Here is a 25,386-nt window from a genome sequence, read left to right as displayed (position 1 = left end):
TGCTGCCTTCCTGCCATCCACCAGGTGGGTCACCTGATCATAAAAGGAGATCAGGTTGGTCAGACAGGACCTGCCCTTCTATCAGTGGAGGGGCATGGAACAGATTGCTCACAGGCCAATTTGGTCGGCAAAATGTCGGTTTACTACAAGAAGAACACTCATTATATACTGCTGCTACACCTGGACGCGTGATTCTTCTTCACACAGCATTGGATACATAAGAGAAATATACTTTGTTGTCCACTGCTAATTGGAGCACAACAAGTGTATGGACAGAGGGCATATGTTCACCCTCTTGAAACTCCGCCTTAACCTTGGCAGGGAGCCTTCTTTGTCCTAACTTCAAAGGCTGAAGCCATATTACCTACACAGTTCTTTTACTGTCTGCGCCCAGTCATGCCAAGGCAAGGCCTACAGAAATGCAAGGGGAATTGTTCACACATGATCTCTATTCTCCCAGCACCCTTCCTAAGTCTGTGCTGGCGGAGTCTGATCCCTTGTCCATCCTGTATGTGCTGTGTGACTGCACTTAGGATGATCTGCTCCATAACCTTGCCAGGCACTGAGGTCAGGCTGACGGGCCTGTAGTTTCCTGAGTCCTGCTTCCGGCCCTTTTTGTGGATTGGCGTGACATTCACTAACTTCCAATCATCTGGGACCTCCTCAGTGAGCCAGGACTGTTGGTAGATGATGGAGAGCAGCTTGGTGAGCTTTTCTGCCAGTTCCCTCATTACCCTTGAGTGGATCCCGTCTGGTCCCATAGACTTCTGAGGATCCAAGTGGCTCAGCAGGTCACTAACTGTTTCCTTCTGGATTACAGGGGGGCTATTCGGCTTCCTGTCTCTGTCTATCAGCTCCAAAGGCCAATTGTCCTGAGGACAACCTGTCTTACTGTTGAAAACTGAGGCAAAGAAGGTGTTAAATACCTCAGCCTTTTCCTCATCTTTGGTGACTATGTTCCCCCCCATGTCCAGTGAAGAATGGAAGTTTACCTTGCCCCTCCTTTTGCTATTGATATATCTGTAGAAGCACTTCTTGTTATCCTTAACAGAAGTGGCAAGATTGAGTTCAAATTGTGCCTTTGTCTCTCTACTTTTCTTTCTATATAACCTAATTACATTCCTAAACTCTTCACGAGTAGCCAGTCCTTTTTTCCATAGTCGGTAAGCTCTCTTTTTTCCCCTAATCTCCTTCAAAATCTCCCTTTTCAGTCAGGTCAGTTGTCTTCCCTGCTGGCTCGCCTTTCAGCACACTGGGACAGCCTGCTCCTGTGCTTTCAAGACTTGCTTCTTGAAGCATGTCCATCCCTCCTGGACCCCTTTGTTTTCAAGGGCTGTTTCCCAAGGTACCCTCTGAACCAGTCTGCTGAGTAGGCCAAAATCTGCCCTCTGGAAGTCCGGGGTAGAAGTTTTATTGATGGTCCTCTTTGCATCCCTGAGTATTGAAAACTCTATTATTTCATGGTTACTGTGCCCCAGATGGCCTCCAACCACCACATCTCCCACCAGCCCCTCTGTTTGTGAAGAGCAGGTCTAGCAGGGTCTCATTCCTGGTAGGCTCATTTACCAGGTGGAGCAGGAAAAAAGAGGGGAAGCCAGGCAGGGTTGGTCATTCTGGTAGGTCTACAGTTCATGCAGGATAAACTCTGACAAATGAGACATTAAATACAAGAGAAAACAAGTTTCATAAAAGAAGAAATAAGATGTTCTTGCTGTGCACAATTTTCTTCATTCATGAATGAAGGACCATCACCATTAATTCAATCTTCACTTCTCCAATTAAAGAAATGTACATCAGAATCTGCTTATTGCAGCTGTAAATGCCTCCATTTCAGTGTTCTGATTTACTCCATTACAGCTCTATTTTTTCCCCGTACAGGACTAGTTGTTGCTCTCCTAGAGATCATTCAGGTCAAGGACTGCATGCAAAAGTCCTCTGAAAGAAGATGTGAAGAGGTGGGAAAAACTCTAAGGTTTCAATGTTTATATGACGTGGAAAGTGTCAGTTCCACTGTTGCTGATGCAGTAAACTGTGTGAGTACGTGGAAAAGCACTGCGTGCATTAGCCTTTTCATCCCTTGCCTTTACAGGCTTCTGTCAAACATCATGTGAGTTAATTCTTTCAGAAAGCTGCAAAACAGTAACAATTTCTTACTTTTTAATTATCATTTGGTGACAGACATTGGATGAGGGAAGGAGGCGGACATCATCTGGGGATAAAACACTAAGAGGTTTTTGTCAGTCAGCAGCTGTGCATGAGCCATTAGCAGCTGCGCACACACTCTTCACTGTTTTAGGATAAAATCCTACAGAAAAGTATCACTCCAGATGGGGAAGGTTTATGTATGTCAGTCCTCAACCAATCACGCTGCGAGCATATTCCTTCCTATGCTGGTCACTGCTCAGCCTCCAGTAATCCATCCTGGTGCATCTATACTAGCCATCTTCTTCCACTCTTGCATGATGTTAACATCTTCCACTCTGAAGACATTAACATCATCAGAGCCTTGTGTGTTTGAGTGCACTAGGCATAAACATTCTGTTAGAGCTGGAATTGCCAAGGAAAGTCCTCAGATCCCATTCTGAAATACAGCTCCCCAGTGCACCTGATCTGCACTGTGGTGTGCAGATTTGCACATCTGTTTCTCTCTTAGGTTTAAGCATCTGTTGTGTAAAGGACAAAGTATGTAAAATGATGTGAAAAATACCATTGAAAATACCAGAGTCAAGATTGTGAGACTTTACAAATTCTTTTCTACTATACTTTCAATGTGCAAAATGAAAAGTGTGTTGATAATGTGTGAAAAACAAACCTATGTCAAACCTATTTCAAATGAAAGTACAGGACCTACATGTCTATGCTCTAATATATCTTTATGCTTTTGCAGGTACACACAGTACTATAGCTCCTGTGATAACAAGATATTGATTCTCCATCATTCTGTAACCCAAACAAACACACATATTTAGGGATAAATATCAGCATCTTGGATTTTTCAGAGCAAAGATCAAGGCCCTCCTCCTCACTCATGGTTTGTAAACAGCTGCTTACCACTGGCAGAAATGTTCTCTCAGCTCCTACCTCACCCCACACTCCCCGAATACAATCCCCAATTGTTAGGACAACATGTGTAGCCATACCAAAGACAATGCATATTCTATTTTCTTAGAGTGTATGTAGAGTATTGGGAGCTACAACTACCTTCTGTTTTCTTTCTGACCAACAGCTTTCCTCTGCCTCCTAGAGGCTTCTAAACTGTAACTTACGTACTTAAATGTCAGATGGAACGAACTGGAAGTGGATTCTAGTTTCCTGTTGACACAAAAAGTAAGTCCAAACCACCTCTTGGCATATGTGAAATGGTTGTCTTCGCAGTCGGGTACACCTGCCATTTCACGCATTTCAGGAAGACAGGCAGGTGCCTGTGGCAGCACAGCCCTCCCGGTGGGAATTGCATCCCTGTGTGCTCCAGCCGTGCTTGCAGCATCTCACATGTTGCGTGTCCCTGCGCTCATGCGCTCGGCCCCGTGTTTTCAGTCAGCATTAAGACTCAGGGACAAGGAAAAGCCACTTGGCAGGAGTGTCTAACCGGAGTGATGTGTTTTGTTTATGAAAACGAATTCCACTCAATACCTGGCCTTCCCTCCTCACTTACATCCCAGAGATGCTCCCTTGCGTTGGGCACACACTGCACTGTTAGCAAACGAACCGAAAAAGCCTCTGTGACTTCCAGCGCCGCCACTCGACCCCGGGGCCAGGCAGACCCCTACCTTTTGCCCTCTCCCAATTTGCCTGCTCCCTGAGGAGCAACGGAGGTTTCCCAAGGGACAGGAGAGCCCGTGGAACGTCCCCACCGCATCACTCTCAGCCCGCTGGGGCTGTGCAGGTTCCCACCCCACGCCTCGCCCCTTGCTTCGCCCAAGGTGAAGCATCCACCCACGCGCGCTCCTGCCCTTCCGTGCAAGGCGCAGTCAGGGCCGGCAGAGGTTCCCCCCTCCTCCTCTCCCCTCCCCACAGGCTGCCGGCTCCTCCCCTGCCCTCCCTCCCTCCCTCCCCGCCGCGGGCGCCGCGGCCCCTCAAGGACTCGGGGGCTCTCAATGTCAGGCGGGCGGACGGCGCGGCCGCCGGCAGGGGGCGGGCACGGGGCGGCGGTGCCCGCCCTGCGCGGAGCGCGGCTCGGGCCGGCGGCGCTGCTGCTGCCGGGCGGCGCGGAGCTCAGCCCAGCCCAGCCCAGCCCAGCCCGCCCCAGCCCAGCCCAGCCCAGCCCAGTCCAGTCCAGCCCAACCCACTCCAGCCCAGGGCGGCCGAGCCCAGCCGCGCCGCTGAAGGGCACCGGCGGCGACGAGGCTTCCTCGCGCTCTCCCGCGGCTGGGGCGCGCCCCCCCCGCAGCATGGAGGCTGGGAAGCGCAGCTCCTCCGCCGGCAGCCGGGACGATGGCAGCGCTAACTCCTTCCCAGCCAAGCCGGCGGCTCCGGCGGAGAAAGCCCAGAGCAGCCCCGGCAGCGGCGGCGTGAAGGAGCATGGCAACTCGGTGTGCTTCAAAGTGGACGGCGGCGGGGGCGAGGAGCCCGTGGTGGGCTTCGAGGATGCCGAGGGACCCCGGCGGCAGTACGGCTTCATGCAGCGGCAGTTCACCTCCATGCTGCAGCCGGGGGTCAACAAATTCTCCCTCCGCATGTTCGGGAGCCAGAAGGCGGTCGAGAAGGAGCAGGAAAGGGTTAAAACTGCGGGGTTCTGGATCATCCACCCCTACAGCGACTTCAGGTGAGCGCGGGGCTCGCGGCGGGCGGGAGAGGGGTGGCCCCGCCGCCTCGCACCTCGTCCGGCGCGAACTTCGGCGGGCGCCGGAGCGGGCGGTGGGGCAGGGGCTGCGACCCGTGCTGGGACGGCCGCGGTCTCGGCCCGGCCCGGCGCTCTCCAGAGTGCTGCACCCGGGACGGCCCCGCAGGCCCCGCGCCCGCCGGGGCGCCGCCCGCAGCCCCTGAGGAAGGATGGAGAGCTTCATGGCCCTCTGTCCTGCCCTGCCGGTCTGTCCGCCCCGCGGGACCGCGGTCCGTCGGGCACGGCTCTGCCCTAGAGTGTGAGAGCTCGCCAGGGGGTTACACAGCTGCATCAGCATCAATAAAATCCCTGGGTGTCTGCACGCGGCTGCCCTTCCCTGAGCACCGGGCATAAACACTTGTTCCAGGGGTTGTGTGAGGGAAGCGCATCTTAATCAGAGTTAAATCAATCAGAGTAAAATAAGTTCATCCAGGTGATGTGTGGGAAGCTATGTTTTCGTAGGGAGGCAGGTAAATGTGATGCCAAATTAGCATTGCTTTTATAGTAAGCTGAATGAATGCAGGATGGGAACAGTCATACAGAAAGCAGAGCAGATAATTTCCCCAAAAGTTATATTCCCTTTAGAATTACATTTTTAACTGTAGGATTGTTTAATTGCATTCTCCATGCCAGCTGGCTGTATGCCTTTGTAAATGTAACGTTCTCTATGATATTTGCTGAGGAACTATTGGTGTCATTAAGCAAATTTAATCAACAGCTTGCATTGAACAACCTACGTCTATACGATAAGTGAATTGCACTGGAGACTATGTTTAATAAAGGAAAATCCAGAATGTTCAATAGTTACACGGATCTTCTAAGAAACACTGGGCTAAATAGAACATGCTTCCAGTGGAAACAGAAGGAAATACTTTCAAAGTTCAAGTTTCTGTGGGACTATTTGGAGTGAGGTGTTATGCAGTGAGCCGTGTTAGCACCTTGCAGTTGAGCCCGAGAGCAGTACAACTGCAGGAGTGAAGGAGCGTGGCAGCACTGTTATGACTTGGAATTATGCTTCAAATCCCTGCTTGTCTTCCTGGTTCCCAGAAGGCAATAAACTGCACTTGTTCTTTTCCTGAAGTACCTTTTCCCCCCTTTCATGCCAGCTCAGCTGCACTAGCAGGTGCATTTAAGGGGGGAGAGAGCCACTCACCCACCCACGTCCTTTCTACCAGCCAGAGAGGGACATAGCAGGTCACATCTGCTGCTGTGGTAGAATGCATAGGGGATTAGGAGGGTCTGATAGCCTCTTACTTACCCGTGTGTGTGCATGAGTAACTTTATTCACATGAGAATTCCGTTAAGATGAATGAGTTTATTCTTGTGAGTAATTTCCCTTGTTTTGTTGTAAGCTCTGTTTCTGAGCAAGTTGCACACCCAGACAATGTTTTGTGCAATAGGAACTTATTTGTCATATTTTGCAGCATGTAACTTTTTAAGCTATTGTGTGAAATAAGTGTTTTGTTACAGAAATACCTTCTAATTCTGTCCTAATTCTTCCAGTGGGAAGATTTAGAGATTGTAGCATATGTTTGCCTATTTTTTTTGATAGGAGTAAACAACTCTGCATCCATTTCAGGACTGTTGTCTGAATAGTCTTGAATCAACTGTATTTTCTGGTGATTTTATGATGTTTTTATTTGTTTTTTTAGAATGGGACTATTTCTTTTTTAAATAAAGTTCATAGTCTTTCATTCGTGTTTGGATGGTGTGGCCTGCTCCAGACCCAGTTTTTTAGCTAGTAGGACCATCTTGGTGAGGAATATGAGATGTTTTTGTTTCTTTTCTCCTAAAATACTTGCTACTGTATAATGATACAATTCTTTTTGGGTGGCAGTGTGAAATGTGTGAGGAGTTGCCCTATATAGTATATTCACCTTCTTATTTGGGAATTATGACAATGCTAGTAAGTGCCTCCTAGCAGTATCTCTGTACCAGGATAAATGTGTATGTACGATGGAGTGGTCTTAATTTATGTTTTGCATGTTACTTTGTAACAATTTAATGCTAGTGTGTAGACCAGCCTTAAAACATCGAAAGAAGCAGGGGTATTCCAGTGTCACTGTGTTGATGTTGATACCATCAGGGGAAAGAACTAGATTTTCTACCCAAATACCAAAGAAAAGGTAGAAAGCTGAACATTTTATGGTATCCAAGTGAGAAGATGTAGACTGCGTTTGTAAATGCAGCTATTATTAGGGTGTTTGTGGCACATATGAGAACAGACATCCCAGTAACTTAAAGTATAGACACACTTAGGAGAATATTGGGTTAACCATGTAAAATGTGAGAAAATTCTGGTACAGACTCCTGCACACTTGTTTTGGACTTTTTTTCCTCCTAGTTCTGGATGCTTGTGTGCATTTCCTTGAAGAGTTTGATGCATTTGGCTATATCTGTTTACCTAATTCTCTTTTTTTTTTAATAAAAATAGTATATTTTCCTACACCAAGCAGTATTTTGTTGTGACGTTTGGAGAAGTGGGCAGCATCCCTGCACCATCTTCTCCTTTTTTTTGGTATGAACAAAGTGTGGAAGCTGTGTCTCTAAATTTGGTGCTCTGTGAATTGGTTACCTCCATCCTTGTAAGGACTTTGTCTTTAGTTTTATGGCTCTCCATCCTGCCTATGTTTCAGGGAAGAATTGTCTCTTCATCAGGCAGATACACCCTTGGAGTATTAAATTCAATAAGTATTACATAATTTTTCCATAAGGGGACCATTTTGTTCCTGGTCGTCTTTTTCTAGGCTTCTGAGGTTAATGTGTAATTTGGAAGCTGTTGTGTAAACCAAGAACCTAATGCACATCAAACCCAGCACAAGGCCTCCGTTTATCTCCTTGCAGCTGTGGTTGCTGTGTCTCTGAACTTGGACAACAAGTCTGTGTAATTGCATGACTCACAAAAATAAATTTATCAGTCAGAGTTTACTGAAGTTCTGAGTGCGTTCTGTAAGATGCTGAGTGCCTCCGTCCATCTGTTCTCATGTGTGGAAGAACGAGCCCGCAGGAGGGATCACTGGTCCAGCCCTGTGGCCTTGCAGCCACCAGGTGAAAGCAGCACAAAGCCAGCAGGAGATGGGAGCAACTGCACACAGTTCTCCTGCTGCCACACATTTCACTTGTTTCGTAGCAGGGTTGTGGTGAACATGGGCATTTGGTGACTTTTATGTGTTACGGCCTTTTGGTGTTAATGGAAATGTACGTAGCTGACTTTTCAAATAATTAATTATTCAGTGTCCTTTGGCATGTCAGGAGTTTCTTTAATGCTCAGAGGGCTTGCTTGCATGTGCCTGGGCTGTTAATCCAGCCCTATATTGCCTCCATCCCTCCCAGCCTGTGGGTACGTGGAGAAACTCCCACTGTCATGGAAATCTTGAGTTTATCACCATCTCGGCAACAGCATCTGTAGACAGCAATCTGTAACGAAAGCAGAATTACTACCGGAGTGGCATCTTTTGACCAGAAATAGCAATGTACGAGACAGACTGAGTGGAAATAATATGTGTATGCCTAAATGTAGCCTTCACACTCTGCTGGTTACGGTATTCAGCTTGATGTTTGATAGCAGCCTTTGTCTGCAACTGGGGACAAAAATTATAATTGGCTTCAAGATGAAGTGAAGTAAGACTGTTGTGGTGTTGTCTGTCAGAGTAGTAGTGGAGGCAGTGCTGAAGGTCTTTTTTCAGGTGTACATGAATACAAAGTATGAACTGATCTGCAACACTTAAGATAAAACTATTGACATTTTATCTTGGGGTAACTTTACATATGTCCAAGAAACTCAAAGCCTTATTTTAATGATAGCATTAAAAAAAAAAAAAAAAAAAAAAAAAAAAAAAAAAAAAAAAAGCAGAGTTAGTTCCAAAACTTGAACAGAACATTTCAGAGCACTGTGAATACTAAAGGTATACAATATTTATTTTAGCTTGTATGTCATCCCAGTTTCAAAATCTTTTTGTATACAGATTTGAGGGATCATGTAAATGCTTGAGGTTTATCATATAAATCTTTATAAGTTATAGAAAGCTCTGTTAGTAATACTTTTTGAGTAATTTAATGCCAGGTTTCAATAGGTTTTAATCAGGGTGAAAGACACAGTAATGTTTGCATGTGTATGTCTAGCTAGTTACCAAAGACTATTTTTGCATCTGTTGCTATTAAAAAACATTGTTATATTCTGCAGTTTTATGCAACCTATCCATGTTGTCCTCCATATGTACAGCTTAAATTTTCAAGTAAGTGTATGCCAAACTGTAAGTCGCAATTACCATGTATTAGTGCACCTCATGTGGTTTTGTTTGTTTGGTTTTGTTTGTTTGGTTGGTTTGGTTCTTTAAATTATAGTTTTGGGTTTTTTTTTAACATTTGAACTTACATTTACTTTATGAATCAATTTTCTTTTTCATTTTCACCTATCCTTTGGACCTGTCTGACCACCAGTAATCATCCTAACTTGGTAGACTGTGCAGCTCACAATCATATTCTAAAGTTAGTGCATTGGTTTAAAACCTGTTCTTCTTCGGGCCCAGTCTTCACTCTGCGTGTTATACCTAGCATTGCATTTTAAGAAGCTTAGGGTAAGCACTTTGTCCTTTTCTTTTGTCACGTCTCTAATGTCTCTTTTGAAGCTAATGAGATTTATCTTTTTGTGAGCTGTTACATGCTTAGGTTTACATAGAGCAGTAGAGTTGGAAGGTAATACTATATGCGATGAAGACAATGTATTATATCATACTTAAATGTAATTGATAGAGATATATGTATGCAAAATATACATATAAAGTATATAAAGTATATTAAGTATATAAAGTATATGAATATGAAGTATATAAATCATGTTAGTTTATAATAAATAGATCAGATACAAATTAGTGTGGGTTTTAATGCATACATTATGTCACTGGTAGTGTAGAAGTATGAAATGTCTATAATTTTGGATTCCTCAGGTAGTCATTTAATTCTTACTACTCAAGATTTGTCCTGAGATTGTTCTGCAGTATTGAGATTTTTAAATTATTTGCTAATAAACTGATAATCATTGATTTTTAGTTATACTGTATACTGTACATTCCTTGCACAAACAATTAAAAAAATAGCACAGTTTTGGCTAGGGCTCTTTCATGTATCATTTTCAAATACTGTCGCGGTGACTATAATTTCTAGTTCTAGTAAAGAAAAATTTTATACACTTAAACTACTATTACTTGAACGTTCACTCATTGTATGTGTCTCCCTATGGAGAACTGTTTAGTACAAAAAGGATTATTAATAGTGCTTGGCTTTTTATTTGCTGCATTCCAACAATTTTTGTACTTTACTTAGATAAATACCCCAAAACATAAAATGACAAAAATATAGCATTAATCTAAATAATGCATTTATAATGTCTAAAATTACTTCTGACATGAAGTTATATATTAAGCTTAATTATAGTTACCATGTAAAATGCAACGCCTATAAAGGCAGGCTGAAGAGAAATATGGTAATGGTCCTCAACTACATAAATGGATGTTACAAAGAGGAAGGAAATTGCATAGAAGTAATGGAGTGAAATTGCAGCAACAAATACCTAAGTTAGATGTTTAGAAAGCAGGACCAAAACCAAGCAACGAAATATTCTATTGAAAATGCTTTGATGTGGAATATAGGCCAGAAATTCATTAGGTTGTTTTTCATCTTCAGTTCCTATTATTTTTCATATTGAATAATAATGTCTTTGGTTATCACCGATTTGTTTGTTATGAAATCTAGTTGACTAAAACTAGCTACTGGCATTTCCTTTTGCAACAGTTGTGAGCATGTGTGAGAGAAAATGTATATGCAGAGATGTATTTTGTATTCTTTTGTATTCTTTTCCTCTTTGAAATTTTCTTCAAGAGCTGCTAAAGGAAGCCAGTGGAGCCCACCTGAGGTTGATGCAGCAGCCATTTGCCTCTAGGGCATGTGGAATGGATTACGCCTTTGTTTGTTCAAGGAAAGTGATTCATTTTATATTGATAAGACATCCTTCTGTCTCTAGATAATGTAGGATACTAATGCCTAGTTTGAGCTCACTTATGTGTTAAACATTTGCCAATTTTCATTATGTTAATTCTAGTCCTAGAATATCAGTCTATTGACTGCCTCTTCTTTCACACTTTGGTCATGTTACTTACTTGCACATTGAATAAAGTTTAAAGCAGAGAAAGAGCTGAACAAGTGTAACTCAAATAATTCCTCAGTTCACTGAGTTACTTTTAATTTAACTTGGGGCATTTTGAAGATCACCTATAAATAAGTACACAAGTACATGTCTTTTCTGCAAGATGCTTAATTTTACAAAGTTCACCTTTTCACAGTCTAAATAAAGGCAAATATGTTCATCATGATTTTGAGATATGTTTAAAAAGCAACCACAACAAAATAAGATAAATCCAAAATGTTACAGAATTCACGTGGGAAATCTAAAAGATGATGTTCTGGGGTAGTTATATTAGAATCTTTAACCTGGATCAATATCGTGAGACTTCATCTTCAGTTTTCTGATTTTTTTGCTTGACTGCAGTGAGAAAAAAGTGCTTGTTGAATATGATACACATACACACACACACACACATATATAATCAAAAATTAGATCTCATAAGATCATCATCATGCTTGGGCCTATGGGGAAAAAGTACCGATTCCCTTATTCCAATTGATTATTTTAGCACAGCTACATATTTTTGACTGTGTTCTGGGACTTTATTTATTAGCTCAGCAAAATAAGCAATTCTTGTAATTGAGTCAGTAGAAGTTTTTCTTTATCTTGGTTTTCGTGGACTTGGGTATATGAAGGAAACTGTGAATTGGAATGCTGTATAAAAGCATGAAAGAGTAAATAAAGGTGAATAAAGGTGTGTGTGTTTAGGATTTGGTTTGGGGGGTTTGGTGACTGCACAGATAAATGAAAGATGCATAGCATTTGATAAGTTCCTAAAGCTTTTTTTTGTTTGTTTTGTTTTGTTTTGTTTGTTTGTTTGGTTTTGGTTTTTTTTTTGTTATGTAGTCAGGTTAAAACTTGAGTGTCTCGGTTTCTGATTGTTCAGCCTGGAGCAGCAGAAATAGAGAGATATAAATTCAGAGGTCACTTAAAATGTATGGGTCTTTAGCTCTGCATTTCTGCCTACCTAAGATTAGTGACATTGTAATATTTAATTAAACTTTATCATCCTTTTCTGAGAGGTTCAGATTAAAGGTATAAGAAGGCAAAATACTATTTTTAGAGAAAAGGGTAGAGTATGAAAATTTGTAGAGAAATTTACTTCATTTGATTGCAGATAAGAGGTATCTGTTCCCACCTCTGCTTTCACTCAACAGCATGCCTGAGAGCTGTTTTCTATGTCAATATACATTTTTTTTGAGAGAGGAAACTTTTAACCTACTTTGCAATGTTTAATTTTTAACCTGACAGTACAGTTCTTGTTAATTGCTTGAAAGTCGTTTAGCTGTCTATTCCCTGATTCTTTCCCAGAGGCATGATTTAATTTTAAAAATCATAGTGTATTCAGCTCTAATTATTGGAGAGCTCATTCTAGACACATAGTAAGGTATGTTAATGACCAAAAACTGTATCAACTGGAGTCAATGTCAGTACTACCTCAAGGACACTGTCATTTAGCTTCTATAAAATCTCTGCTAATATCTTTTAATCTGATGATAGTCAGATTCAGGCAAGCTGCATAGTATTTTTCAATAATCTTATTGCTTTGTAGTATAGTGCAGCTGGAATAAGTCTAGAGTAAACTTGTGTTTTAGAAAATGTTCATTTCATTACAAGAGAACTGCATCCTGTTTCCATTCTATCTTAAAAAAACCCCAACACAACAAAACCTTAAAAACTGTTTTTATTTTTCCAGTGAAGTTCCAACAACTAAAGTTACATCATATAGCTAAGAATAGGATTTTGATCTTACTTTATTAACTTCTTTGTTGTTTATGTATATATGTTATCTAATGAGGCATTTTATTTAATAAATAATTTGATATATTATTGGAATTTAGTATGCAACTACGATTAAGTTTCTTTCTCTAAAAAATGTCATACTTATTACAAATTTTTATTAAGATTTTTTTTTAACTGCAAAATCACAGGTTTCTTTATGCTCGCTGTCAAAGCTAGTTTTTTTGTTGTTGTTGTGGTTGGTTGGTTGGTTGTTTAAACTATGTACTTTAAAATAGCCTATATACATAAAACTTGTTATGACTGGAGGGTTTTTTTTAGGTGGTATTACTCTTTTTAATCCAATTCTCAGTCTGAAAGTCAGTGAATCTTACACTTAAGTTCCAGTATATAAAGAGCCCCACAGAAATAAAATGTACCCTTACAATATCAAATATTCCAGTTCTATAGGTATCACACTCTGGTTGACTGCAGGGTTTTTTTCCTCTCATGTCAGACTAAAGTATGGAAATATTGATATTTCCTTAGCTGGTTCTGTTGTATCTTACAGTAATTTACCAAATCCTCTAAGAAGCACCTCTCTTTATGGCATGGCTGCAGCAATATGCTGTGTGGTTCAGAAATGATCTGACATTATGCCAATATGTTGATTGCAGTGAATTTAGGATAATATATCATGACATCCTAAAAATAAATGATTATTCTACATTTTTCTATGTAAAAGTTATGGAAAACATACTGATCTTTTATTAAATACATAGAGTAAGATCTATACAACTCTACCCAGGAGATGGAATAAAAGTATGACTGGAAAACCATGGGGATGCAATCAAGTTTTCACACGGTTAGTGAGAGGTTTTCTGTCAGGCTCTTGTCACTTCTGTCTAGCTGTTTATTCCAGGAGGATTTATCATTTCTGTCTGGTAGAGAAATTATTATGGCACAAGTAGTAAGTACTACTACCCCCTAAAACATCTTATTACTGCCTGGCAGTAGATACTTCCAAGTTTCTGTGTTCCCCAAACACATCCTGGGCTACAGGTTCCTTGGGATGGCTGCATATGGGCTTGTTTGCACTTGATTTTTCAGGGAAGATAACAGCCAGGCTTGTCTGTCACTCTGATTCACCTTGTCTTTGGTGCCAGACAGTCCCAGTAGTAACACAAAGATTTCCTGTTCCAGCTAGGGATTAGTCTGTTAGACACAAATTTGGAACAAAAACATAGGTAGTAAAATAAATCAAGCATATACCTCAAGCTTCAGTTAGTAGTTGGGTACCTTTCTCATATACCCAGCTTACTGAGCGTACTAAAGAGTTATTTTTCAGAGCTGTGTGTCCAATGTTCAGGGAAACTGCTATGTGACTGCCTAAGTACTGAATCCTTCTTTTTCTCTCTTTTATTTATAGTATTTCTTATAGTGTAACTTTCAGGTAGTGAAATTCTGCTATAGTCAACATGCGTTCGAAAGTTAGTGGGAGCATGAGGATGTAGTCCCTGAGAGAGTATTTTTTTTGAAAACATTTTCTCTTTTTCCTCATTCTGTTTTTTCTTTGCCCTTCTACATCTCTTTCTGAAGGTATAATGCATTCCTTTAAATAAATGGAAATGATGCATTGATTTTTTTTTTTTAAATTTGTTTTTCTGCCATGTACTTTTCCATTCTTACCCAGTCTCTTAGCTAGGAGATACAGAGCTGTTTGTTCAAACTAGCAGGAAGAGTTAGCCTAGGTATTCTTCACAGTGTCTTGGAGTTTGTAAATAAATACCTTGTAGTAATTAAAAAAAAATGGCATGAATATTTTCTATTTCCTTTGACTCGGGCAGGTTAGCAGCTTTGTGTTGAGAATTGCAATGTGATGCAATTGAACATACTGTTACTGTACACCTAGTAACAAGGTACCTTGCCAAAATTGTCCCCTCAGCCTGCATATTGCCAGCATGGGAATTCTAGTTGCAGACATCTATCACATTAAAGATATAATTATAAGAAGCACACTTCGGTAGTGCAAAGAGAGTATGGTATCAAGAGTAAGCACTGCCAGATGGTAGGCAATCTATCAGAGCATTTAAAAAGGGTCAAAATCAAAAGTGTCTGAAATCTGATGGCTTATTAAGCATAGATATCGCTTGTGTGGGAAAAGTGAGAGATGAGTAACCTAACCATGAGGTGCCCACATGACCAAAACAGACTTTTAATTGCATGCACTCTGTCAGTAAATATCTGAAATACTTGTTTTTGCTAAGTTAAATGTGTTTTTGAAATTTGGAACAGAATATTCAATACAGTGATACACTGCTGGGTGTTGAAAAGTTGAGTAGGATTTGTACATGTTCTTATTGTTTATTTATTGAAGTAGTGAATTCATTATGATGGTTGATCTCTCTGAAATGGAAGAAGTCTAAAAACAGTTTCAAGGGTTTTGGTGTTGAAAATAATTAAATCCAGGATGTAGTAATATTTTTATTATTTTGTATGCGTATTATTTAGCTAGATGTGAACTACAAATGACAAATTATGACTGAATCCAGTTAAATCTTTGTTTTTACGTTGCTATTTGAAGGTACTAACAATGAGTTTTAAATTCCTTTCTTCACTTTAAACTCTTCTCTATTTTTATTTCCTAAAGTTAGATTTTTCTGTAGTCTTCCTGTATGCTGTGCTCTGTTTTTCACATGCACGCTAATTTTCTTTTGTCAAGAGATGATTCTCATTAAGACAGGTCTGAGGAATACTTCAGTATTGTACAACCTGTCAATGTTATTCAGCAATTTCCACCACCACCCCCTTTCATTCTACAGGACTGTACAAGCATTGCTTAATGTGACTGTGGTTGATTCTGTCATTTCTAAGCTGCAGCCAACTTTTACATTCTCCACAGGCTAGACCAAATTTATCTTTCTGTGGAAAGGATGGGAGAGCTGCTGTGAACTTCCACTCCCACACTTGTTCCTCACATCACAACAGAGTTCAGACTTGCTTCAGGGAAAGAGAGCTAGCTTTATAGCCCAGGAGTGTGGGTACCATGAATCTACGTAAAATGGTGGCAGATGTTCCTGCTGGGGCTACTGACTCGTAATTCCATGGAGTGTTACTGAATAACACATCATCTTAACATTGAATGTGCACACTGATATGATGCCACTGGCAAAATGAGCAAATGGAATATGATGTTTAACTGGGTTTCGTGTTTTTAGTATAAACTTTTCCATTTCTGGAATGGCTTTGAAAATCTCAGGTTTACCCAGTGCTGTGCACAGAGTGTGCAGATCTGTAGGATGGTAGATGAAGATCTGAGATGGAAGTCAGAAGCCCATCTATCTTTGGATTTTAGGACCTAGATACTTGTAAGCATCTGGACTCCATGCCTGAACATCTTTCAGAATTCCAGCCATACAGAGCCCTAAATGGTAAAATGGATTTTTAAAAAATGTCACCCATGGGTGCTGTGGATTTTCAGAACTAGTATGTCAGAATAATTTGAATATGCTTCAGCTTCCATTTTTGTTGTATTATATATTTTGATTTGCAATTTACTGATCAGTATATTTTTTAAGATTGTAAGGAAAAGTTCTGTTAATAATTTTTCACCCTCAATTTCTTGCTACTCTCCACCAATGAATTATTAACAACCTTTGGCAGTTCTAATTATTACACATCTTTAGTTTAAACATGTTTGATTAGTTCATAACTCACTGTCCTCCAAAAAAAGAAACATAAATATTTGGCTAAATTAGATTTTTTCTTTCTGAGGAATATTGGCTTGTGGCTAAAACCTCTTATAAGATCTCCAAAGTAAAATGTTTTCATTTGCTGAAAGCCAGAAACCTATTTATTATATTTAGTCAACTACATTTTGAGTGAATGTGGATGGAAGATAAAAATGGACATCTGGTGTTTTATTCACCATGAAAAGTGCAGCTCTTTTTTGTTTTGCTGTATCAAAACAACAGTCATCTATCAGTATGGGAGTAAAGAGCTTTCTTGGTATTTTTGCGGTTGTTTATAGGTCAGGTCATGGGTTCCTGACCAAAGTTTCTTTGAGTGCTTATTTTAGAGCCACTTATCAGTGACTACAATTATAGGCAACTTTACTTGCGTGCAAACACTTTCCCCTGTAACCCTTAACCTGTGGTGGGTGGCTGATGTCAAGACCAGCCCATTGTTAAGGAGTATGGAATGTCTTTATTTGAACATTCAAAGACTGGAAAAAGAATTTTTGCCTGAAAAGACTTCAAAGTCATCTGTGAAAAACAAAACACTCTACCAAAATATAAAATGGAGAAGCAGATTATTAAAGAATTCCCTTTTATTTTTTTCTGATAAATATTTATAAGTGAAGCGTATAACAAAGCCTGTGGTTAAGTCTGAATAAATTTTCAGATCTTAATATCTTTATCAATCTTTTGTTTTTCAGGCTGAAAACTGACATGTTATTCTGAAGCTTAAAGTGACTTTCTCTCTTACAAAAATGAATAAAGACACTGTGGAGGAAAAAACCCTTTATCTTGTATATGTATTTTGTATAACAACTTTAGATGATTCTGTCTCAGTGAAGATGGAATAGAATTTTAAATTGATCTAAGTCTTGGTTTCAAATATCTTCCACTGGCTCAATGACCATTTCATATGACTAAATTAAAACAAAATATTTAATAAATATGTTTCAAGCAAATAATCTGCTGTAATTTAATAAATACTTTCTACACATGGTTTGTAAATTTAATACATACTGTTTTTAGAAATGGATCTTGACCATCTATTTCATTGTTGCGTGACAAAATGTAATAACCCCTCATTTTTTAATTGCAACAAAGCAATGGAAATTACCTGCTGTAGTGCTGGCAAAGGTGTATAGGAAGTAGAAAAGGTGTCATTGCATGTAAAGGCAATCTCCTGGAGTGCTTGATATTGCAGGCTATCTCCTGTTTTGCAGATCAAAAAACAATTTATCCAGTAAGTTCGCATAGACCATTTTTTTTAATTAGGAATTTTTTTATTTGCTTATTTTAAGGATAACCAAAGCCATTTAATTGAAAAAAAAGCCCCTCTTTGTTTCCTTATTTTGAATTATGTTGCAAAAAAGACCATTCAGCAATTGCATTCCATTACACTGACCAACGTTCATAAATGTCAGAGGCAGATTTTACATCCCCAGAAACTTGGGTTGTGTTCCAAACCTGCACCCTTTGATGAGCTACTCGCAGCAGCAGAATGGAGGCTTTGCTCAGGCCAGCTTGCGTGGAGCTTGCTGTAGCATTAGAGGGTAAACAGCATGAAAAGACGATGAGAGGAGCAGAGGTAGAACCAGCAAGATCACAGTTACCTAGGCCGGTAACTAGAACATCTCTGAGCATAATGTATGCTCTTTCTTGTTTACTTTGCTCGCTTTTCTGGGTTTTCCTTTTTGTTTTAAACAAGTGAATATGAGGTCTATCTGATCACTGCTCTGTCTAGCTGCATAATTAGCTGATTTGTTTTGGCAACACAGCTATGCTGTCAAAAGGATGGTAACACTGGAATGTGCAGTATGCAAATTGGGAAGTTTTAAAGAAATTTTAAAATTAACATTGCGTATGTTTAAATACTGTGGAAGGCAAATGACTAGCAGAGAGTTATGAATACAAGCTGAGTAATTAGAAAAACGGGGTGCATCCCCCTTTAAAAGGTGTTCGTAATAAGTACACATGGGGAAAGGTATGTCGAAGCATGCCGAAGATCACTTCTTTCATTTCTTATGTGATGTGCGCATTTTATTTTAAATTAATTGATGTTTTAGATAAATGGATATGATTAATTCAGTTAAAGAAATTAATAAAATAACAAATCCATAATCATACTAAAGCCATATTCAAGTGTGTACCTGAATGTCTTCTACCTCCATTTGCTCGGGAATCAAAACTGTTCAGCATGGATGTTCAAAGTGTACAGTAATTTTTGTCTTCTGCTGGAGAAGATTTGGACCTGTACATTTACCTTGCATAGCACTGCTGGTATGTGCACTTCCAATAGCAATGTCACCTCTCAGAGTTGTTCTGCTTTGACAGAGCAAAGAACTGACAACACCTCTCCAGTATAGTGATTGCCTTACCCGGGAGGAAGGTTTTGGTTCCTGCTGTAGTTTGTATTTGTTTAGGGAGAGAGGACATGTCAGCAGCATACATCGCTTCAAGAGGCGCAGTATGGCTTGGTGGTAGTGAATTCCCTGAGGTGTGGGAGATCCTGGGCTCAGCTGCCCACAAACAGACGAGGAAAGTCCAGTGGGTGTTCATAGGTGTTGATGAGAGCTCTAGGTATTAAGCTGTTTTGTAAAAGGTGGATGCATGTGACATGACCCTAATTATTTACCATGTTGCTCTGTTGTGAACTTGATCTTTCTTTTTCCTTTGCTGTTCTAAAAAGTATCTGAAATGTATTTGAATCCTTTTTTTTTTTAAGCAAGTGTAAGTAAAAATAGGGGCCCCTGGTGGTCTAGTGGTTAGGGTGCAGGACTCTCACCGCTGCGACCCGGGTTCGATTCCCAGCCCCCCGGGCAGATGGAGCTCGTCAGCCCTGTAAGGCAATCCATCTAAGAGAAGGTCACTCTAAATAAACCTACGTCCTGGGGACCTCACTGCCACTGTCCAAGCTTGCTTGGCCCCGGCAGATGAACCTCAGGATTAAAGGGTGGGCTCAGTTCAGCGCACGCTGTGTCTCACCTAAAAAATCCACTGCGCAGGCTCGAAGGGTTAATGACCTTTCCCAAATCTTCACTTGTGAAGACTGGCCATTATTATTATTATTATTATTAAGTAAAAATAAGTAAAATTATCATCTTGATTTGATCTGAACACTGATTCATCAGTTTCTGATGTTATTTCCAGAACAAGTTATTAATATATTTTTTAAATATATAAATTAGATTTACTACCATTTGAAGCAAATTGTTTACTGCAACGTGATATTCATGGATTGCAATAAAACAACTTACTGGTTCTTAAAATGGTATTTTCACTTATTTTAAAGGGTTGAAATCTCAGTACTTATTTTTATAATCAAGGAAACATATGCTCTGTAGACAAAGGTCAGCCATAAATAAGGGAATAATAATAAAAATTGATATATTTATGCTATTACTTGGTCGGAATCTTCTACATCTACATGTAGATACATAGGATGAATGTAAATATTAAGTCATGTGTATTTGTTTTCACTTGTAATGTAGGAGTACATCAACTTGTTTCATATCTATCTATAATTTTTTACACTTTTTCCTAGCTCTAATTTTTCACTTTGTGAATTTGAAGACTACTTTTTTTTTTTTTTTTTCAGTTTAAACATAGTGCCCATTCTTGCCTTCAATGCACTTATTCAAGAAATGGTACCCCAGGTTCTAGTTTGAAGCTGCTTATCTGAATGTCCTGTGTCTTTGTACAGTTACACACACAGAGCCAATTTAACCTCTGATTTTCAGAACGAAATTGTTGGTAGTAGTTTGTATGTCAAATCCAAGTTGATGGTCCTAGCCTTGTTTTGGTTTCATTTGGGGTTTGGGGTTTTTTTTGGCAGAGGTAATAATCTCAAAAAAAATAATTGTCCCACCTCATTTGGTAGTCACAGCCAGTCTCCTCACCAAACCCTATGTCTGAGGTCTATCAATAGCTACGTATGATGTCTTCCCCATCATCTTCTTCTCTGAAAAGTAGAGAAAATAGAATTTTTCCCTTTAGCAGAAATTTTAAAGACTATACTGATAATTGAGAGACTGAATTGGTTAAAAAAAATCTATTAAGGGAGAATATTAGATGATATTGCCTGGCTTTCTAATTTTTGGGAGGGGATATTACCTTCATTTTCACAAGATTCTTTGTTGAGAAGAATTACAGAAGGCTTCTTCCAATTTAAGCCTCTGAATTTTTAGTATGGAGGCATCCTAACTGTCATGTTTCTAAATGGCACTCTTAAAATTACTGTCACTACAAAATTCTTAATTAATGCAAGTGTTTCAACATGAGATCCAAGATTATTTTGCAGCTGAAATATTTTTAGATCTGTCTCTTTCAAACGTTTTTTTCCCATACCTTTAAAATGGTCATTTCTAGTTTGAGAATGTGAATGCCTATGTAATCCACTACAGAAATTTGCTGATACTTAAATAATCAGTATGTGGCACTTCGTAGTTGGTTTAAGGGTTGGTAACATGAAGCTGAAACAAATCAGTTACAGTCCCTACACAAAATCTTGTCTGATTCTGAGAGGCAGTGGTTTCTGTGGTGGTTTGAATGAGGAGGCAAAGTGGAGGAAGCTATACTACCAAAGACAAAATCAACACTTACCCTGAGAAAACATATTTGTGAACCCTGACTCTCCATCAGCACTTTTTCATATCTGGCAGCTACCTGGACTGGGGCACTATCCTGCTTTTTCAGTGAGTAATGGGGCTGAAGAAGCACAGAATCATAGAATGGCTTGCACTGGAAGGGACCTTAAAGATCATCTAGTTCCAACCCCTTGGCATGGGCAGGGATGCACCCTCTAGATCTGGTTGCTCAGAAAGAAGGAGTTATGTAAAGATGAGGGAGTGCAAGAGTATTATCAGAGCTCCATTGGCAGTGGTGCACTGTTCTTGCCCAAGGTTAAATAGAAGTCAGGCTTTAATTCTTTCTACTAGTTTAATAAGTTTCTCAGGAGGAAGAGCAACTGCAAATATCAGAGGTATTCAAGCAGTTGTGGTAGGGGATTATAGGCTAAAAATGACTTAATACTTAACTCATTGTTAAGTAATATTGCCCTATTATATAAATTTCTCTTTGTCCTCTCCTTCCTTCCCTCCTACAGTGAGAGCACCTTTACTTCTGTACCTTTATTGCTCAGAAATCTGAGGCTGAATTCGGTAATGCATGTAAAATACTATAAAAACTTCAGATATGGAAGCTGCTGCATACATACCAAGAATCAAATATATTTTGATGAAATATCCACTGATTAAATATTAGTTGAATTAACTCATACATATATATTTAGTGTCAGTTAATTAGTTAGTTTTGTAGTTCCTTTCCATGGACAGTAGTGTGATTTGGTTTTCTAGTATTTGAAGCACTCAAGCTTTAAACCTAACCAAACTCTATAACCAAAGCCTTTTGAAAGTAGTAAATTACTGTTCTTTGGCTTCACTGGGTTCTGATCAGGTCCCTTGAGAGATGCATTTATCTTATCATCTGCCTTATCTAATCATCTGGATAAAATCACAACTGAGCAACAAATTGCAAATCACCACTAAGTGTGTTTATAACTAAACTGAAAAAACTCATTAAATCTTTTTGAAATTGTGGAAGCTTGTAATTTTAAATACGTTCTATGTCTATATAAAAAACACAACTCAATATTCCTGAATTTTATTAGTCTCTTATTGAGGTAGGAAATTGCATCAATATTTTTAAAAGAACAGCAAGGGACATACATTGGATCTCTTAAGTATATATGGCTATCCTTGAAGTAACAGATTTCAGTATTATTCTGAAATCAAAAAATATTTCTGGTGGTCCGAAAACTTTATTATTAGGTTATTTTTTTAATTGCTTTTAATCTCAATCAGAATGAAACCATTAAACTGGAAGATTCCCAGGTCCACCACTGCTCCTAGTTCAACCAGGGAGACATAGTTTTCAGAACATCAGCCTCTCCCTCATTCCAGACTGACCAGACTCAGGCAGGTAGAGAAAGCCTTTCCGCTGCTTCAGCAGGTTTCCTAGCTAAGTCAATGAGTGTTCATTAAGCTTGATATGTTTTAAATTAAAAAAGAATAGCAAACGTTGATGAAATTTTCACCTGAGAAAGTGTCACAGGCTTCTACTTAATAATATTTCTGCCCTTCAGCCTCATCACTTGACACGTAGGATATACTGTCAGAACTCTGCTGTAGAGTGTGCTTTGCAATTGAAAGAGGTGAGCCATGAAAGAGACTCTGTTTCAGCCTTGGAAAGTTTCCTTTGTTGTGTTTTGTTAGCATAGTCTTAAAGCTGTCAGAGTGAAAATAGAGGAACATAAAACATACAAATCAACAAATTCAGGGGAATAGTTTATTCTTTAAAAGCAAAACAAAATGCCAAACTCAAAGTTTTATCTTCTTAAAGCTTTGTGAAATTTGGTACATTCAGATGAGGAAAGTTTTATCCGTACATAAGGATGATACAACTGCAAGTAACCTGTTTGCTATTGCAAAACAGACCAACATAAAAAAGTGACATTCCACTAGTCATTTTAATTCGTTTGTATTGCTATCACAGAGATAGAGTACAATAAATTTCAAGTTTGGAAATTTTAAAATAAAAAAATTGCTGCTGACCCAAAATCACTGAAGCAATTCACAATGGATTTTCGAGCATTAAACAATTTGCTCCATGGAAGGTGTTGAATGCCATAATTCTTGCTAAAATAGAATGAATTTAATATTTAATTTGTATGCCTGTTTCCCAGAAGAAGCTTGTTTTCCTCTAGGTGTGTATATTAGTAAAAGAGAAACAGATGGGCAGCCTGACCTCAGTGCCTGGCAAGGTTATGGAGCAGATCATCCTAAGTGCAGTCACACAGCACCTACAGGATGGACAAGGGATCAGACCCAGCCAGGATGGACAAGGGATCAGACCCAGCCAGCATGGACTTAGGAAGGGCAGGTCCTGTCTGACCAACCTGATCTCCTTTTATGATCAGGTGACCCGCCTGGTGGATGAGGGGAAGGCTGTGGATGTGGTCTGTCTGGACTTGAGCAAAGCCTTTGACACCGTCTCCCACAGCATGCTCCTGGAAAAGCTGGCAGCCCACAGCTTAGACAGGGGCACTCTGTGCTGGGTTAGGAACTGGCTGGAGGGCCAGGCCCAGAGAGTGGCGTTGAACGGTGCTGCATCCAGTTGGCAGCCGGTCACTAGTGGTGTCCCCCAGGGATCAGTGTTGTTTTTAATATACCAGTTCTATTTAATATCTTTATTGATGATCTGGATGAGGGGATCAAGTGTACCATTAGCAAAATTACAGATGACACCAAATTGGGGGAGAGCGTTGATCTGCTGGAAGGCAGGAGAGCTCTGCAGAGGGACCTGGAGAAGCTGGAGGGATGGTCTGATTCTGACAGGATGAGGTTCAACAAGGCCAAGTGCCGGGTCCTGCACTTTGGCCACAACAACCCCATGCAGTGCTACAGGCTGGGGACAGAGTGGTTGGAGAGCAGCCAGGCAGAAAGGGAGCTGGGAGTTTGGATTGACAGGAAGCTGAACATGAGCCAGCAGTGTGCCCAGGTGGCCAAGAAGGCCAATGGCATCCTGGCCTGGATCAGGAACAGTGTGGCCAGCAGGAGCAGGGAAGTGATTCTTGCCCTGTCCTCAGCACTGGTGAGGCCACACCTGGAGTACTGTGTCCAGTTCTGGGCCCCTCAGTTCAGGAAGGATATTGAGGTGCTGGAGCAGGTCCAGAGAAGAGCAATTAGGCTGGTGAAGGGACTCGAGCACAAGTCCTATGAGGAGAGGCTGAGGGAGCTGGGGTTGTTCAGCCTGGAGAAGAGGAGGCTCAGGGGAGACCTCCTCACTCTCTACAACTCCCTGAAAGGAGGTTGTAGCCAGGTGGGCATCAGTCTCTTCTCCCAGGCAACCAGCAATAAGACAAGAGGGCATGGTCTTAAACTGTGCCAGGGGAGTTTTAGGTTGGATATTAGGAAGAAATTTTTTACAGAGAGAGTAATCAGACATTGGAATGAGCTTTCCAGGGAGGTGGCGGATTCGCCATCCCTGTAGGATTTTAAGAAGAGACTGGATGTGGCACTAGTGCCATGGTCTAGTAACCACGGTAGTGTTGGATCATGATGATCTCAACCAGTTTGATTCTATGATTCTATTCTGTTCTATGAATGAAAATGGATAGCTAGGCAGAAGGGGATATCCTAATTTTAAGGTTGTAAAAAAAATTATTGATGATTTTTGAGAAAGTTTTCAAGCATGGACACCTGTGCAACCATTAAAAGAATTGGGTCATCTGAAAAAAACCAGTCCTTTACTCATTCTTCTGACCTTTCCAACACATCCTAGTAGTAATCTGTATGTTGCAGATGTTTCCAGGCACGTCTAGCTTTACTCCCTCTTACTAGAACAAGAATATGGTTGCACAACCAGATAAAGATGTCATGCCCTATGAGAATCAAATTCTTACATAATAATACTGAGTTCGGTGTTTGTTACAGCATAGTATAATAAAATTTTAAATAACATTATTTCTACTGAGATTGTTTTGTTCTATATAGGACACTGATTTTTCTGTTAGGTGAACCAATGATCCATGAAAGCAAAAGAAATAAAGCTCTGTTTGAAGGTGAGAAAAAAAAAAAGTCAGTGCTCATTTCACTGAGCATCTGCTAGTCAATCAAAATATTTAGCTAAAGAGGAAACAAGTTTTCTATGGAAAGCTTGTAAATTTTTTTTTACAGTTCTTCATTCTCTGAATGTACAGAGTGAATGTGAGATCAGAAAACCTACTCTCTGATGCATCAGGTTTGACTTCAAAGATATTTTACAAGCAATCTGAATTAATATATTTTTGAAAGACTTTCCAGTTTACAACGTGGCTGATGAGTATTTATGACTGAATTTAATGAAGTTTTAGTGATATGATTTGCTTCTTT

General features: G+C 40.0%; 1 protein-coding gene across 1 annotated transcript in view; it reads left to right on the top strand.

Moving 5' to 3' along the window:
- Positions 1-4,351: 4,351 nt before the first annotated feature.
- Positions 4,352-25,386, top strand: part of HCN1 (hyperpolarization activated cyclic nucleotide gated potassium channel 1) — a 199,778-nt gene continuing 178,743 nt past the window's right edge. Inside the window, exon 1 of the mRNA XM_017811364.1 lies at positions 4,352-4,765. Within this exon, the coding sequence (XP_017666853.1) occupies positions 4,392-4,765 (374 nt within the window). The 5' untranslated portion in view covers positions 4,352-4,391. The remainder of the gene's footprint in view (positions 4,766-25,386) is intronic.

Source organism: Lepidothrix coronata, unplaced genomic scaffold (assembly GCF_001604755.1).
Source record: "Lepidothrix coronata isolate B3197 unplaced genomic scaffold, Lepidothrix_coronata-1.0 Scaffold31, whole genome shotgun sequence".
Lineage (NCBI taxonomy): Eukaryota > Metazoa > Chordata > Aves > Passeriformes > Pipridae > Lepidothrix > Lepidothrix coronata.
Note: the sequence above shows the minus strand (reverse complement) of the source record. Positions and strands in the feature narration are given on the sequence as shown.